Raw genomic sequence first — 17,323 nt, 5'->3', positions numbered from 1 at the left:
AACAACAATAACAAAGACTGTTTTTCCTAGGTTTTGTCAGCAAAATGAAAAAAAAAAAATCCATTTAATTTTTTTTTTCTGTAGTGTTTCTTTAAAATTTCCTACAATTTCCATGCAAGGTGCTCCAATTGAAAATTGGAAATATTTTCTTTGAAATTTTTATTTTTACACAGATCAGATTGTTTTGCAAACTTGACCCAAACTTACAAATAGTTTTATTTTTACAAGATCTTCACTTTTGGGTAAGTGTGCTGTTTACACACATTTTTCCCCAGCAGGAATATTGATGAGCTTGCATATTGTAAGGAAAGAAAGTACAGGTACAGATTTCTATGCTGGTGTTTCATCACTTGTGTGGGTTGATGATGGCTGTAGGTATGAAATACAAATTTAGTATATACAGATCTTGCTGATCTAGTAGAAGGATTAAATAACACATCTCTTGGCCCTTTTACAGAAGGATGATTCAAGCAATCCGTAGGTTCCTAGGCTGCTGCACAAGATCACAGCCTGATCACACATGTATGATGGCATAAATAGATGAATAATAGCAACTGCATTTTCAGTCCCACCCACATTTCGTCTTATTTTTTAAAATCACATAACACCTACACACAATGCTTGGCTAAGACTGGCGAACACAGAGAACAAGAAAATCAATATATTGTTTTCGGTGTGTGTGTATCTCAGGAGGAAATAATAGCTGGGGTTTCTTTTCTTTTTTTTTTTTCCTTCTTTTATGGAAATAAATCTGAGAACACAGCAGGCAAGTGGTGAAAGCCATTAGTTGCCATGGGATTTCAAAAGGTAAGTCCTTGTACAAGTGCATGTGGGATTTGACTGGAGAGGGAGACAGCTGACCCGCTCTAAAATAGTGCTGCCTGGCTTCCCAATCCAGCTTCAGTCGGCCCCAGTACATGCTACGACCTTGCCTCTTTTGAGAACTGGACAAGTATTGCCCTTGACTTGAATGGAGGCAGGATCAAGCCCTACCCAGAAAGTTTCATACGCTATGTGTTGTGTGTGCGTGCCAGCATTATGCAACGGGGTGAAAAATGAAAACCTGTCAGGCAAAGAACTGGTGCACTCAAGGACATACTGTTATTTGTTTCGCAGTTTTGCCACTCTAACAGGGATTAACAATGCACCATTGATAGCTGCCATGATAAAGTCAACCAAAATGCCCCATTTTTTAACTTTCAGAACATGATCTAAACTTCTGGGGGAAATGGCTTGCTTGGCCTCAAGGTTTTATCTTTAAAAAAAAAATTAAACTGAGAAAGCACTTACTTTTTCTAGCCTTCTCTCTCCATTTTCCCCCTCCTTCCTCCCTCAGTTAACAGGGTAGCAGATTGAATTCAGCTCCCAATTCCTTTATTATTTATTTTTTCAACCAAGTCGCCAACCTTTGCTTTCTGGAAATTCTTTGGTGTATTACTGCATAGCAGAGTGGTGTGACAAGGATAAAGAGATTAGAAGTAATTTCATATAACTCCTTCTTCTGTCAAAATCTGCAGAGGGCTTTTACTGGTAACTCCAAGAGCTGCTGAAATTCTTCATTAAAAACTTTCAATATAGGGGCAGGAAATCTCCAAGCACTAAGACACAGAGTAACCAAAACAGAAGGAGAGAAGAAATACAAAGGAAAAAAACCTGCTCAAGTGCAACAATAACAACGGATGTTATCTCCAAGGGGGTTGATGCCAATTCAACTTTAAAAGCCAGAAAACCATGCGCTGAGTTTCACCACTTTCAAGTAACTAGGCATAACCAGTGCTGACGCAGGCTCTCCTTGCCACCATCAGACAGCCGAGGTGGCTGCGAGCTGCTGCCGGGTGGTCACTGCTGCAGGCTGCGGTGGCTCGCAGAAAACGCAGGCCGTGGTTTCCCTATACACTACCATTGTACCACCTCTATAGGCACCATCTGGCCAACAGAGCTCGTTCAGGACCTCCACCCCCAAGTGAAATAAATTCCCTCCATGGCAGGGCATTTGCCAGTACAACTGCAGATTCATGAGGAGATTTTCCTGGTAAGGTGGTCGAGTATGACCCCTGGTTTTGTTTGCTTGAGGGGCAGAACAGGGAGAAGGAGTAAATACAATCTGGCCAACACAGCTCGGCCACCCAATGCTTGCACTACAGACCTGGCCAAAGCTTTGAAGATGAAAAGAAGGTGGCTTGCATTCTCTACGATTGTCCCATTAAATGAACAGAAGAATGGGCAGACATGAAACGATAATGTCATTCCTGCACTTTTTGAAAAATTGCGTGTTATAAAGCTATCGTCATGCATTGCAGGTCCTCCTCAAAGCCGCTGACCTTGCAAAAGAGTAGAGAAAGAGTTGATGAGCACGGACGCAGGTGCGTGAAGGGGAATGCACCACTGCCACACCAGGTTAGGAGAAGAGTTTAAACTCTGTCCCCTATTAGAGGGATGCAAACTCTTCTCTTCCTTTTTTTGTTTCTTTTCTCTGTTTGTGAGTCATCCACCCACTAGTTTTCATAAGTGTATTCACAATGTGGGTTTGCTCAATGAAGGCTGCAGCGTGATCCGCCGTGTTTCAGCCTACTTGGGACAGTAGGTTTCGTTCTTATCTTCAGCCATTTGCTATGCATGAGGGAGCTTGCTCTGCATTCTTCATTTCTGACTCTGGATTTCAAGCTGGCTGGCCAGGGGCTGCCTTTCCCTCCAGTGTCTGTGGTACCCAGTGCAATGGGCATCTTTCATTCATCTGCTTCTACTTCAGAATAATGCATTAAAAGAAATGAATCTCTGACAGTTTATGTTGGCTGGGACATTTAATGCATTCAGGTTCCAATGGCTCTAGGGGAGGGGAAGTAGCCCCCATCATCGCAGTGCCTCAGCTTTGCCTAGCTTGTCTGAAGGCAAAGTGCAAAGCAGGGAGACAGACTCTCCTCTGAGTCCACAGCCTCATCATCTCTGTCTCCTACCAATGTCCTGTTCCTCGCTTGAAAACAGCTTCATTTCGGGTAACTGTCACTTGCAATTATCACCCACCAGGAAAAGGAGCCAAAACACCCTAGCAATACAGGGTGGAATGCTACTTTGGACTCCTGCTTTTACAAACCACTGTTATTAAACAGATCTCTAGAAGATGTGTGATGAGGTGGTCAGAGCTGTGCTGGACATACTCCCTAAGCAAGGAAATGTTTAATGCTAGGAGACCTAGCAAGGGCAATATCCTAGTCCTCAGCACTCTCCTCTCTCTGTGTCTTCTGTAATCCCTTCCTTCTTTATTTTTTCTTATCTTGCTAAGGACACCAGCTTCATTTATCTTTTCCACAGGCTGTTTTTCCAGCTGTTACAACATCAGTGAAAGGGGCTAGCCCTGCCAGGTGCTGGCCACCTGCTCTGCTGGGCTGGGCTCACCAGCTCTCCAGCCTGCCAGTGGGGATGCATGTGGGACCGACCATTGCATCCAGAACAAACCAGAAAACAGCCTCCAAACCAGCACAATTCGTACCGTGGGTGACTCCCACCCATGAGAAGCCAGTGTTCACTCCTACCTCTTTTACCCAATGGACGTGCAGGGATGTGGATAAAACACAGAAACGGGCCATGGAGCAGACATTACATCCTGGGATTCTCCCATCCCAGCCCAAAACCTAATCAGCCATTGGCAGTGAGGATGCCTTTTCTTGTGGTTTCTCCTCCCAGCCCTGCAGCTTCCTTGCTGTGCAGGGTCCCACCTCAGCCGCTTGCCCCTGGGCACGCACCCCAACACACGTTCTCTGGTCCAGAGAGACTGAAGCACTGTGGTGCTTTCCTTGGGTACCCTCCATCCTCACCAGAAGTACCACTGCCCTCAACCTTGTGTTTCACTAGGTGAAGGTGCCAGCCTGGGTCTGGAAGAATGCTGCAGTCCTGTGCATGGGGAAGCAAGCACTGCAACGTGCTGCTCCCCTCTGAGACGGGTCAGAGATCCCCTGGAGCACCCAATATTTGGAAGGTGGGTGCTGCAAATTGGATCCCACACTGCGCCAGACCCTAACGGGAGATGGTGGCCTCCTTCGCTCACCCTGCAGTGCAGAGGGCGGCCCTGCTGCAGCAGAGAATCTGGGTTTAAGCACTGATGGTGGCTGCTGTTCCTGTCACTCCTGGAAATGTCGGAGGGGATGTGGCGCCTGATCCACTGTGAGAAAGGGGAACTTGTAGCTCAGGCAGATAAACAGGCTCTTGATTACTGTTTCCTGTCCTTGCTCTGCACATGGATCCTGTGCATCACTGGCCAACTCGTTTAAACCAAGCTTTGTACTGATGGTCACCAATTGCATGTTCCTTATTTTGGGGTAGGAACATTTTCTGATCTGCAATTTACTTGCAGAAGCAAACAGCAGTTAGATCTGCAAGCAATCTCGCTGGGAAATACACTTTGAAAATGTGGATCTTAAGCAAAACTAAGTTTTCTGGAAAATGGAGTCATAAGGCAAGCAGTGTGACTGACTCATACTGCTAGCTGAACCGCGGAAAAAAAAAAAAAAAAAAAAAGGAGGCAATTTATGTTTCCCTACAGCAAACATTTCATTTCTGGGTTCTCTACCCCATTTTTATTGTTAAATTTGGTCAAATTTTTGAATTAAATATTCTAAAGAAAAAAAAAAAAAAAAGTGGTGGCATTATTTAGAAAATGTGGAAATAATACTTGAACCTATTCAAATATGTTTATTTCCGTTCACCCAAAATAACCTGATAAGCTTGACATAAATCTATAGCTAGAGCTCATTAATCCTAAAGCACATTTTTCAGTGAAGATGACCTTTAACTAAAAAAGTTCACTTGTGCCTGGCCCTGACAACCTCAATTGTACACTCAAAACTATGGCAAACTTCTTAATTTACATTCTGCATCTCTATTTTTTTAGTAAATAAATATCAAATGTTTGTGGTGCAGAATATCTCATGACTGCTTATGAAGTATTTAAATACTCTAGAGAACACCATTAAAAAGCCAGAGTAGCAAATCTCTCATCAGAGCAAAAAAATTGCAAGAGTGTGAACGATTTACATCCTTAGCAGTAGGAGAAAAAAGATAAATACCTAAAGTAAATTGCTCACTGACCACCCTCCTTTTAATACATGGTGTAAGGGAGGGATCCTACAAAAGTGATCAACAGTATTGAATGTGTCAAATACATTATACATACCAAAAGGCAAATTAGGTTTGTGCAGACTATAAATCAGGCACTACTTGAATTATACACTTCATATTTTTTATGAGTAGGGTGTCTGAATTACACAATTCTTTTTTTTTTTTTTTCTGAGTCTGTGCACTGTTTCCTAAGCTTTTATGGTTGTTTTTTTTTTTTTAATGCAAACTGAAACCCAACCCCAAATTCCATCATGTGGCATCCTACTGACGCGTGTGTCACCCGGCATCATCCACGTGAGATTTACCACACCGACTTCTGCGCCGTGAAGTAATGGAGTAAATCACAGAAGCAGGGCACCAGCCCAGCCCGGCCTTTGCTGGCAGCAGCAGCAGAGGGAAGAAGCAGGAGCATGGGGCTCCTTCCAGCTTCCCAAGGGAAAGGTGGTGCTGGGAAAAGTCCCAGTTTCACAACCTCAAGTGCTCCAGCTCATCTCTGCCCAGACTCCTTGGACTAAGTGCCCCCAGCTCCCTCCCCATCCTTGTGGGATACCAGTGCCTGTTTCTTTGTTCCCTTTACCTTCAGGTGCCCTACACCCTGCCCTCCAGCTGAGGTATCACACCTGCAACAAAAATCTTGCTCAGGCTGGAGCATACGCAGTGTGAACAGTGGTTTCTGGGACTTGGGTGTTAAAAGCTGAAGTCTCCACTAAGTGCACGGAAACGGTGATTTTCAAAGGTTTATATCCTGCTTAAATCTGGGTACCTCTGCACAAAACCCTGCTAAAGGTCAAGTCACTGCCCTAGGAAGAGGCTGCAAAAATCTGAAAAAAGCAAATTCTCAAACTTTGATTTTCAGAAACAGTTGAATCATTTTAGGTTAAACAACTCTCAGGCATCTATCCAGGCAAATGCAGAACAATTCGCATGCCTCAGGCAGACATTTTGCTATGCAATGTTTTAATACAGGGACTTAAAGCTTTGCAAAATTAGGAGCAAATAGTTTCCTACTAGAAAATGCAGGGCATCCTTATTAACCAGATCTGCTGTCTTCTTCCTTTTACATCTGCTCGTACAATGGGAACTTTGGGATGTAAAGCCTGTAGTTACAATCCCAGATCTCTGTAGGTTATAGTGAGTGCACGTTTTTTTTCCAGGGAGTTGTCACCGCCAGCACCCTGGGGACTCACAGATCTCCCCTGGCCCTGGGGTTTCACAGCATGTGCTGCTCACCTGCTCTGGCAGCAGGGCTTCGCTCTGGCTTCATGGGGCACAGCTGGAGCACGAAACACAGACAGCTGGGCAGTTCCCTGCCCTGTCTTGATGGCTTGTGCCCTTGGTGAGCACAAAGACCTACATAGCACCAGCAGCACTGCCCAAAGGCCCCTTCGCCCCAGGGCTGTGTAGGAAGGGGAGCTGAGGCAGGGAGCGCAGCGGGTGCCAGAGGTTTGGGTTTGGCGTCCAGTTGATCATCACCTTCCCACATCCCTCCCCGGAGCTCTCGCAGCACAACAGCCCATGCACAACTGCCCAACCCTATCAAAATGGAGGCCTAAACCAAACACACAGAAAAACCCCAGAGATTTGCCATAGCTCCCCAAAGATCAGCCCTAGCAGACCCTGCTGCAAGACTTTACACACACAACACAATGGGATGTTCAGATACACTGGCAGAGACCAGTAACCACAGATCAGATATCCACAGCAACCAGAAACAAGCCATTTGTCTGCGCCATCTTCTGTGGCAAGGCAGAGACATGAACCCAGATTTCCTGAGCCTTATACTAGTGCCTTGCCTGCAAAACCAGTCATTCGTATACTTTTTGCTTCTTTCCTGGCTTGTTCTGGCACATATTCATACAATAGTGTGTGTGAACTCAGAAGAAACCTTTATTTAATAGTGACTGACATTTGCAAGAGCTTTAAGAATGCAATGATTTTGGCATCGGTTACTTTCCAGGTAAGGATTAACAAACCGATAAGTTAACAACGAACCGATGTTCTTTGTTTAAAACAGGCTGCATTTCAAAATGGAGGCAGCTTTCAGATTTTTTGTAGAAAGATTGTGCTTTGATTTGGAAATAGGGAAACACAGCAAGGATTGCAACATGAAACAGATAAGATTAGACAAAGAGGAAATGTGATAGAAATGGTTTGGATCTATGGAAGGAGCAATAAAACACTGCTAACCTCACATTGTTGCTGTTACAGTGCTTGCTTTAGGAGACACAGAGGCAGTGTCCCCTTGTCAGAGGTAAGGCAGAAGCTAAGCCCTTGCATTTCGACATCGTGGCTGGAACCCGGATTTGAACAATGTAGAAACACAGTGGAAATTAAAGCCCGCTTCCTTCACCTTGCATGTCATTCAGAGCTCCCGATGCTGGTGCGGAGGGGGTTAATCCCTTCTGCTTTTCCATGGTACCAGCATCTCTGCATCCAGCTAGGCAGTGCTCTGAGCAGGCTTTTGTATGCCCTGCCCCTCACTTTGGATCCTTGCAAGCAGGCATCCTGCTCCAGGATCCTCGGCTGCAGACCCAAACTCACTGACGGACACAGGCAGAGCAAGCAGAGAACGTGCATGCCCCAAGCAACTGGCACCCGCGCTGGAAGGCGAAGGTGGGGATGGCAGGATGGGGAAGCAGTGAGTCAGCGGTAGGCGCTGCGTGCTGACTGCCGTATCGCACTGTACGGATGGAGTCCGGCCACTGAGGAGTTTCGATCCTGTGGTTTTGGCCAAGTTTTGCTTTGAACCCAGAACTCAGAAAGAAACTTGCACAACAATGACTACCAAGCTTATCTAATCCTCTTTGCACCAGCCTTAGCTCTGGAAAGGGTTTGTCTAACCCGTTTGTGCATATTCCTAGGGCGCAACTACATGCGTGGGGACAGATAGCCTCCTGTCTGCCCCGTGGTAGCACGATTACAGCTCCGAAACTGCAGCAAGATCCCTTCTGGTTACTCTGGATTACAAGCAAAAAAGGACATACAGTTTCCTACATATTAAAAACATGAAGGTATGTCCAAAGATACTATAAACTTACACCCCAGCTTACAACTCCTCTGTGCAGTCTGTGCCTTGGATATTCACAGCATTCATGGAGAGCTGTGGTCTTTAATTGATTTTCATTATTACCATTATGAAGATCTATTGCAAATCAAACCTTCTAGGCTTATGGATACATGGCATTTTTCATAAAACTAAGTTTATTACGCTGTCCATAGGTTAAGTAGATTGCACTGTCAGCAGTTTTACTTTCATTTTCTTTGGAGACTCTGTATTTTTTATACAACTTATTTATTTAGAAAAAAAACTATTGTGCCTATTGGAAAATATAAAGAAGGAGAGATGTTTCATGCTAGAAGCAGGTGCATCCCCATGACATCTTGTATATATGCAGGATATATAGAGAGCCTGTCTCCTATGGCACTCCTCAGGAGTGCCTTCCTTGTGTTTCACAAGAGAACAGGAAAAAAAATATACATATTTCCTATCTATGGGTGGGGAAACTATGGCACAGTGAGGGAAAATGATCTCGTCAAGATCATCCCCCTAAACCAGAGACAAAGATGGTAACTAAATGCTGACAGCTGACTGACAGTGCTTTGGGAATTAAAAATCCAGCACTGAAACTGATTTGTGTTGATACCTGCTGTGCATATACAGAGAAGCCTACATCTCTTTACAAGAAGGAAGGTTTTCCCCAAACACCTGCAAAGTTAAACTTACCAAAGCCTTGTTCTCTGCACCTGCAGAGGTGCAGAGCACTTGTACAGACTTCACTTACGTCAGTGATCACTGATACCAGTATAGAAGACAAGGAGTGCAATAACATATAAATATATGAAATAAAAATATACATGTGTATCTATTTTATAAATATACAAATATAAATAACATATTTTTCTTTTCCTTTCTCTCTTCTTTTTTTTTTTTTTTTTTTTAAAGCTCAGCAATCTACAGATGGAGATGCCAGGCTCTGGCTTGGATTTCAGCCTCCTCAGTAATGGCACAAGCTGAGGCTGCTCAAACAGGCTTAGCCCTCCACTGAGGGCTTTGCCGATGGGATGGACACCACAGCAGTGCCAACAGCCTGCTCACAGCAACCCCACAGCCCTGGGGCTAGCAGGATCGCAGGGAACGCACCTCTCTCAAATCCCTGCCTTGTTTTAATGGTAACTTTCTTCCTGCTAGGGTAGCACCACAAACTCAGCTTTGGGAGATGACAGGAATCAAAAAGCCACAGTTAAAACTCCTGATAATGCTGTAGCCAGAGGGGGAAAGGCCCTGGAACTGCTCTGTGAGCAAAAGACCCGTTTGTCCTGGGCTTTTCTCATTCTGATGAGAAAGCCAACAGCCAAGGCCAGCAGTGCCTCCAGTTCAGCAACACTTAACTGCACTTATTCAGGGCTTCTGGCAGTTCATTCCACATCCCTCAGAGCTGAAGGTTTTATACAGTGCCCCATACATCAACCAGACAGTGAGCTGATAAACTTTCCCCAGGCAGGTGGCCATGGGAATGGCCAGGAATTTGCACAGGAATTTCGACAGGAATTTTCTTAGACTCCTAAGGTCAGCAGACAGTAAAAACTGAAATTGTTTGACAGTCTGTCTTGCTGCTTACCAGGAATGTAAGCCTACAGATGAATACCTGCAGAAAAACAGATTTTTTTAAGAGACATAAAAACTGAAGGTGGGAAGATACGGTCTCTGATCTTCTCAGCACCTCAAATTGGGACCTGCAAACAGCCATAGTAAAACACAGGTCAGAGAAAAGACCTTCCAGTATCAGGAGGGGCTCAGGGGCTGCAGGCTGGCACGTTACAAGGCAGCAAGGAGCAGAGCAGTTGCAGACACGTTCAGGAGCTGCTGCCCGTCTCGGACCGCGTTCCAACTGATCACACGCCACAGAGGCAGAGTACCCTCCCTCCCGGCGTACCAGACACCCCTCGCCACCCCTGTGGCATTTGGGAAGATTTATTCTGCACACAAACAGTCTGACCTGTGTGACTCACACAGGTAAGAGGAGGCTTGGCGCTTGAGTATGTGGAAGAAGCACGTAGAAGCTCTTTTGCTTATTGTTACTCAATCAATTACCTTCTACGAAAATAAATTTTTTTTTCTTCCTTGCATGCCAACCATGGCCTGCTTGAACCATGCCCAGGTCGAAGCTTGCTCCCAGGCCCTGAGGTTGTGCAGCACTGCTGGGTACGTCTGCAGCTGCCCTGGACCTGGGTGCTCAGAGTGAGCAGACAACCTTGTCAGGAGCATCTTCTCGCCCTGTTTACTTTGTAAACACTGAATGAGACACCACACAGGGCAGCAACAATAGGCACCATCAGATCTCCTTGATCCAACCAGAGGCACCTCCAGCTTCCCATCTATTCAACCTGTGCATTCAGCAAGTCAGATAAGGTGAGTCTTCTTTGACCCACATTATGAGGCCAAGAAGCCAAGGACAGAGTCAGTCTTCAAGAGCTGCAGGCTGTACTGCAATCCCAAAAGTTGGAATACACCCACCCACTAAATCTATCTCTGCTTGCAGCTTTACCTGTGACTATGCTCCTGCGAGCTTCAGGCACCTTGTTAGCGCTATCTTCACTGGGAATACTAATGACAGTGAAACGCTCCCTATGAAGCGTAGCACTCACATCAGGATGTGGGTACCAGTGCATGAACTCTGGGGAAATTTCAGCATCCACAGCCAACAGAAATTCTACTGCCAGAAGCATGCACATGACGTGGACATGGCCTAAAGTCATGTTAATAATGGGACTATTTTATTAAGGTGAGCTGAACGTGCACTTTTGTTGTAAAAACATCTTGAGGACATGCCTCTGCGTGCATGTTCGTGTTTGACTCTATCTTCCCTCTCTGCCTTTGGTGCCTTTTTTCCCAGCTCCGGCTCTTCCTCCCTCCCCAACCTTGAGAGTTCCCACAGTTGCACCCTGCATGCTGCCTGCCCAGTCCTCACGTCCTCTATTTCTCACTCCAGCACAGACTCCAGCTTTAAAGACCTCAGTTAGCCAGAGTCTCTTCATACCTCCCTCCCTCCAGGTCCTGAAACCTTGTTGCCTCAGCAGCAAGGCTTTCAAATCCTAATGAAGCATCTGTGTCTCAGATTTTCCTTAACTGGGATCAGACTACACTCAGTGAGTTGATCTTTTCCCCTCTTTCTCCCTCCTCCTCCACCTCTTTATAAGGACCCCTCATTTCTCATTTACTCCCTTCCCAGCCCTGCAGACACCTCCCCTTCACCCAAGTCCACCACCTTCCTCCTCTGGTTTTGATTCTCTGTTTTTCTCTTCTCACTGTTGCTGATTTATGCCGATGACCCATATCACCTCCTCATCAAGCTGTCTCCATCTCTTCTGTTCTATTCCTCTGCTGCCCTGATCGTTTTCTTTTACTCATAAAAAAAAAAAAAAAGACCATTTATTTGGCATGCACTGCTCAGACTCCAGGCTCTCTCCTGCTGAATTTCCCCTGCACTAACCTTCAAGTGGTCCCATTCAGCACCATCCATTAGCCTCCCCCATTATGTCCCCCCATTCAGCTTTTCTGTGATTTCCACTCCATCAACCCTGATGACTTTTCTTTTGCTTTTAACCCTCATCTTTCTACCAAGTTCAATTGCAAATTCTCCCTGTACTTCAATTTCCTTCAATTTGCTTTCCCATAATATCCAGCACAGCTGATGCCCCTCACTCACTTTTTCTGCTGTTTTCTGAAAGACTGCCTGCTGAAAGTCTAGCCATCGCTTCCAGTTCAATGTGGATAAAACAGAGTCCCTAATACCCCCACCCTCAAGCGATACCCAAAATCTCTTTTCTCTCCCTTCCACAATGGCAATTACTGCTCTGTTTGCAGGCAGGGCCCAGTTTTGGTTTTGTCACCCTTGCTTTCAAGGTACAGCTAAGGTCTGCTGATGCTTTCCGCTTGCACGTCAGACATTGCCTATTCTATCTGCCCTCATAGCTAAAACACTTCTCCAGGGTTTCACCCTCGCATTAGCTCAGTAATGGCGACATCTTTTTCTCTGCTTTTGTAATTGCAATCTTGATCCACTGTTTCATCTTCCAAATACTATTACAAGGGTCATTTTCATAGCCTGATGTTTTGAGTGTGCCACTCATTTCTGTGCTTCTGTTGACCAGCTCTCCATTCTCTAAAAGATAAAATAAAAAGTGCCCTTACACACCGTGGCTGTGCAGGCAAGGCAGAGCTGAATGGCAAATGGGTGCCTTTTGCAGCTTTTGAACACCAGCTTTATGCTTCACATCAAGTATCTTCCTGTTCTCCCGTAATTCCTCCCTGAGACTGCCTCCCTGGGCACAACTGCAGAGGAACTTTGCTCATCTTTCCTAATTACCTTCTAAAATCTCTCCCTTGCTATGAAATAGTGCAACAGCAGCCAGGCCGCCAGCACGCTGCGCCTCCTCTGTACCCAGTTGACCCCTCTCACCATTTCCTTGTGCTCCACCCTGCATCTAACCCATGTCTTGCCTCTCGCTGGGTATTTCATGCATAAACCCCACACAGCAGTGACAGTCCTTCCCTTCTGCTCCGCCTGCAGAGCAGGTACACATGCAGCAGCAACACCCAGGTCAGGAATCCCGGGCCTATGACAGCGCAATAATTAATGACATCTTTAATGTTAGCGAGAACTCAACTTGCTGAGGCTGAACCTACACCCTGGCTTGTGGAGCTTACTAAGTGTCTCTGATAAAAGACAGAAATGCAGAGGCAGTATTTCAGTTTATTTCAAAGGTGGAACTCAAGCGCATACATTGGGTACTCAAAAGGCCAAAACACGAATGCAAACCCGGAGCTCCATTACTTGGGGTTGTGCTTCTGCAGAGTCAGCCTCTCAACGGCCCTCACTCTAGCGAACAGGACAGAGAGCATTTCAGTTGTCAGTGGCTGGTTAAGCCATGCCCACTTTGAAAATCGCTGAAAGTTACTGTTGTCTTATGATTCTCGGTTGAGAACTTTTGTGCATTTGTAGTTTCTTTCCATCTCATGCCAAATAAGCCCATCTCTGCTGATTTATTCTCAGCTTTATGACCTAACTAGGTAAAAGATAACATCCAGACTCCAAGTATATTTTGGAAAACACACTCTTAAAAAATATCAAAAACTTCTCTCTTCTTTTCAAATGAAATCTTGCTTGTGATCACGGCAAATGAAAGATTGGAAAGGACAGAAATGCCCTCAAATATCAGGTAGTCAGGTTTGCCGTTCCTAAGAAGCTGCTTTGCTCTGTTGAGTTTACTGTGTCACCAAAACCCTACCAGCCATAGCTATACAAAGCCTGCATTGTCTCAGCAAGGCTACTGAGATGTTCCTGATCTTGGCAAGAGCTAGGTGTACCCAGAAGCATTTTATTGAAAAAAAAAATTACAACAGTAGAATGAAATATTATTTTAGGCCTCTTACTGGAAAGATGAAGGTCAGAGTCCTTCTTTCTGCTAAAGCAGGACACAAAAATACTGTGTTCACAGAATCCATTTTGCAGCCTTAAAATTGCACCTAAAAATCCTCATATGAAATAAGTTTCAAAGCAACTCAACTGCAATATAAGGAAGGATTTGTCGGTTTAGGTCATTGGTAATTTGGAGATCTCAACTTCCTGATGAAAAAGGCAACTACATATACACATACACAGGCATGGAGGTAGTCCCGTCATAGTCTGTCAGATCTGTGTCCTTGCTACAAAGCAAACCTGATTCCTACATTCACTCAAGTCATTGATACCTTATTTTCAACAGGAACAGGATCTGGCAACATTTCGTCACAAAGAGCACATATTTCCCGGTATTAAATTTCTCAATAAATCAGAGCAATGTTGATTTGGGAAACCATGCACAGATGATCAGGGCCAGCAGTTTGAATGAAAAAGCCAAGATTATATTATTAGTTCACCTGTAAGCATAGTATAACATCTGCTGGAGTTTGTCACTCTAAGAGTGCTCTGGGGTCCTACAGTAAACCAACAAGTGCTTGCATACCCACTCCAGAGTAACCCCTGGATCTTCTTCTCTAGCTGTAGGATACTAATAAATTTTGAATTGCCAACCCAATAAACAGGACTTCAGTATACACTTAAAACCATAAAAATCAGTTTAACTGGTTGTCAGAGCCAGTAATAAGTCTACGATGGTAGAAGTAAGACTGTGTCGCTGGGGTTAAATATTTTTAATTAGCTATCAAAAAAAGCATCATTTTGAGCTTTTTACCCAAGTGGTCTTAATTTTCACAGGGGAAAACAGCTGACAGTGGAAAAAAAAATATCCTACTAAGCAAAAAACAAACCCCTCTGCCTTCTGTCAGATGCTATCACATCTTTGGCAGAAGAGGGTGTAGCATTTCACAGAGTGGTAGCAAAGAAGCGAGGAGGCTCTGCCACGTGGAGGAAGCCAAGACCCCAAAATGTGAGCAGCCTCAAAAGCAGACCCTGGGTGCCGGGGAGAGCCCTGCCGAAGCCAGCTGGGTGCGAGCTGCTCAAGGTCAAGGTTTCAGACCAAAGTGCCATTGAAACAGTATTGCCTGAAGGCTCTGCCATCTCCACTGCTTATATTAAATACTTTTATTCCAAGGTTTTCAATGTTTTTTTTAATCTGGTGTATTAAAGGCAGCACATTCCTTTACTTTCTAAAACTTCAAAGATTTCGCATCGCAGGCCGCCGCAGGGATACACAGAAATGATTAGCAACTGTATTTACGTGCCAGCCAACTCTAAATATTTCCCTAACAACACCTAGGGCCCAGAGCCTGTGTCTCAGAAAAGGCTGGTACCCGAAAGCAGGGGAGGGGGCCGGGGTCTCCGTGGGGAGGGAGGTGAGGTGGGAGCACCTGCCCTCAGCTCCTGGCAGGATGCACAGCTTTAAAATAAACCAGGAGAAAAATCTCTCCTGGGACAGGAATATGCAGGGGAGTGGGGTGAGAGGGAGAGAGAACGAATGCGCAAGAAAAGTGTTTGTCTCTTCATTTATCTCCCAGACAGGAGTTTGTTAGCCTTTAGCGCTCATGCTACCAGTCTGCTGGACACCACATAGCGGCATGTTCCTGGAATTATCTCTGTTTCCTCTCTGAGACTGTGTGTTGCGTTCCAGTTTTCCAGCTGTATACCAGGCTCTGCTTAACACCAGGGGTGACCTCTGGCCCCCATGGCCTGGCACCTGCAGCACGGTGAGCCGGGCGTGTGGCCCACCAGCAATCCCGCCAGCAATCCTGCTGGCAATCCCGCCAGCAATCCCACTGGCAATCCCACCAGCAATCCCACTGGCAGCCCGCCTGTGCCCGGCTGCCCGCTGCCACCTCGGTTGTGAAAGATGCCTGGTTCCCCCTCTCGCATCATGTGAACTCGGCTCAACGGGTAAAGAATAATTGCAGGTTTGTCCAAATTATAATTTGCAAAGTCTAGGAGGCACATAAAGGCATCAATATTCAATTTGTGTTAGCCTGGGGCGGCTTATTTCAGTCCAGTCTTACACTCCTGCTCTCTGCCAAATCAGCCCAGTTGAGCTGATAAAATTTAGAAGGGATTTGGTGATCTGTTAGGTCCCAGCCCATCTTTAACTATTATAATACGTCGGCTGTAGCTCAAAGTTTTATTTTAAATTCCTAAGAAGAAATGAGCTGTGTAGCTTTCCCTCATAAAAAAAAAAAAAAAAAGAGCTATTTCTTCTAACATGAATAAGGAGTCCCTGGTATTTCTCATTTAATCACACATACCTCAGAGTGTGGGAGATGCTTGACCTCCCAATCGATACATGTATTTTAAACGGTCATCAGAAACTTTTCCCAGATAAGATCCCATTCTAACGCTAATGTCTATAACAGACCGGCAGACAGCAGCCTATCTCAGAGCCCACTTGTCACCTCCCTGTCACTTGTGCCACCACTCCGCCTTTCACACAAACTACAGTACTTTAAATGTTGAAAAAGAAGAAACAGCCACACAAACAAAATACTCCTTCCAAAATTTCCTCCATTGACACTAGGTGTAGTGGTGTAGTTTTTCTTTGACACGGAGAAGCATACACCTTTTAATTTAAAACTCAGATCTGCAAATCACTTCTCACTCTGTCCTTATTTAATGCCTGCTTTAGCCTCTCATCTGTCATCTCTCCTTAGAATCACCAGAAATCTGCCACTTGGAAAATCACAGAAACTTCACTGAGAATCTCTGCAGTCCTCTCCATTCGCCTTTCCCCTCTAAAAATGTTTTAAAATGTATTTTCTGAGTGAACTTCTGTCCTCTTGTTGTCAACCCAATCACAGCCGAGTAAACCTCAGGTAAGGACAGAGGAAGAGCAGAGCAACCCGAGCAACGACAGCACCTACCTGGAGCCTGCCTCAGCGCCCAGCACCATTCGCACCAACGGACACGTTTCGGGGCAGCAACCTAATACATTTTCCTTCCTACCGCGCTGCTAAATGAGAGTTGAGCAACTTCTTGCACTGCTGCTTGGAGCAACAGCTCTACAGCCTTAACTCCCTCTCTTGGCTCTTTGCTCTTTTTTTTTTTTAAGGGTTTTTGAGGACTAAAACTTGCAATTAGTACCAGCTAAGCTAAAGCTCCTGCTCGCCCCTGCCCTAAGCCGCACATTCCAGGGCACTGAGCAGGACGCTGAGCTCCTCGCCGGCACCACGCAGCTCTTCCACTCCCAGACCCGACTTTCTGCCTACAAACTCGATAAGGCTGCAGGAGCTCAGGAACGCGCACTGGAACTCGGACAGGGGGAAAATTGGTTTCTCATCCCCAGCCAGGGATGTTGTTTTTTTTTTTTTCAATCCCCCCTCCTTTCTCTTCCTCCTCCCTTTCCCTCCACACTCACAGTAGCAAGGTTGTCTCTTGGCTACTCCCTGCCTTAAACTCACCAAACCAGATTTTTACTCCCAGCACCTTCCCGTAAATCTGAACTGAAATTTTACCCTGTTCGCTGAGCCCTGGCTGGCTGAGGGCCAGTGCAGCATTCCTGTTGTTTTAAGAGGGTAGATAAAAAAAAAAAAAAAGAAAAAAGGAAAGGAAGGAAGAAAAGAGAGAGGGAAACCTGGAGAGATGCAAAGGCTGGAAGGAAGCAAACTTTTAGAGCAGCTTTACTAAAAAAGCTGTGGGAGGGAGTGATTCCCTCTTATCTTTAAAGGGCTAAATCAGTGATTTTAATTTTTTTTTGCAGTGTCAGTCATGAGATAATACCCCCCTCAGCC

The 17,323-nt window shown here is 45.3% G+C and overlaps 1 protein-coding gene across 2 annotated transcripts in view; it reads right to left on the bottom strand.

Moving 5' to 3' along the window:
- RBM47 (RNA binding motif protein 47) overlaps positions 1-16,594 on the bottom strand; it is a 78,993-nt gene extending 62,399 nt beyond the window's left edge. For both annotated transcript variants that reach the window (XM_086747536.1, XM_086747537.1), the window contains exon 1: positions 16,457-16,594. In XM_086747536.1, the coding sequence (XP_086603662.1) occupies positions 16,457-16,485 (29 nt within the window). In that variant the 5' untranslated portion in view covers positions 16,486-16,594. The remainder of the gene's footprint in view (positions 1-16,456) is intronic.
- Positions 16,595-17,323: the final 729 nt, after the last annotated feature.

This window comes from Chlamydotis macqueenii, chromosome 4, assembly GCF_036417535.1.
Source record: "Chlamydotis macqueenii isolate bChlMac1 chromosome 4, bChlMac1.mat, whole genome shotgun sequence".
Classification (NCBI taxonomy): Eukaryota; Metazoa; Chordata; class Aves; order Otidiformes; family Otididae; genus Chlamydotis; species Chlamydotis macqueenii.
Note: the sequence above shows the minus strand (reverse complement) of the source record. Positions and strands in the feature narration are given on the sequence as shown.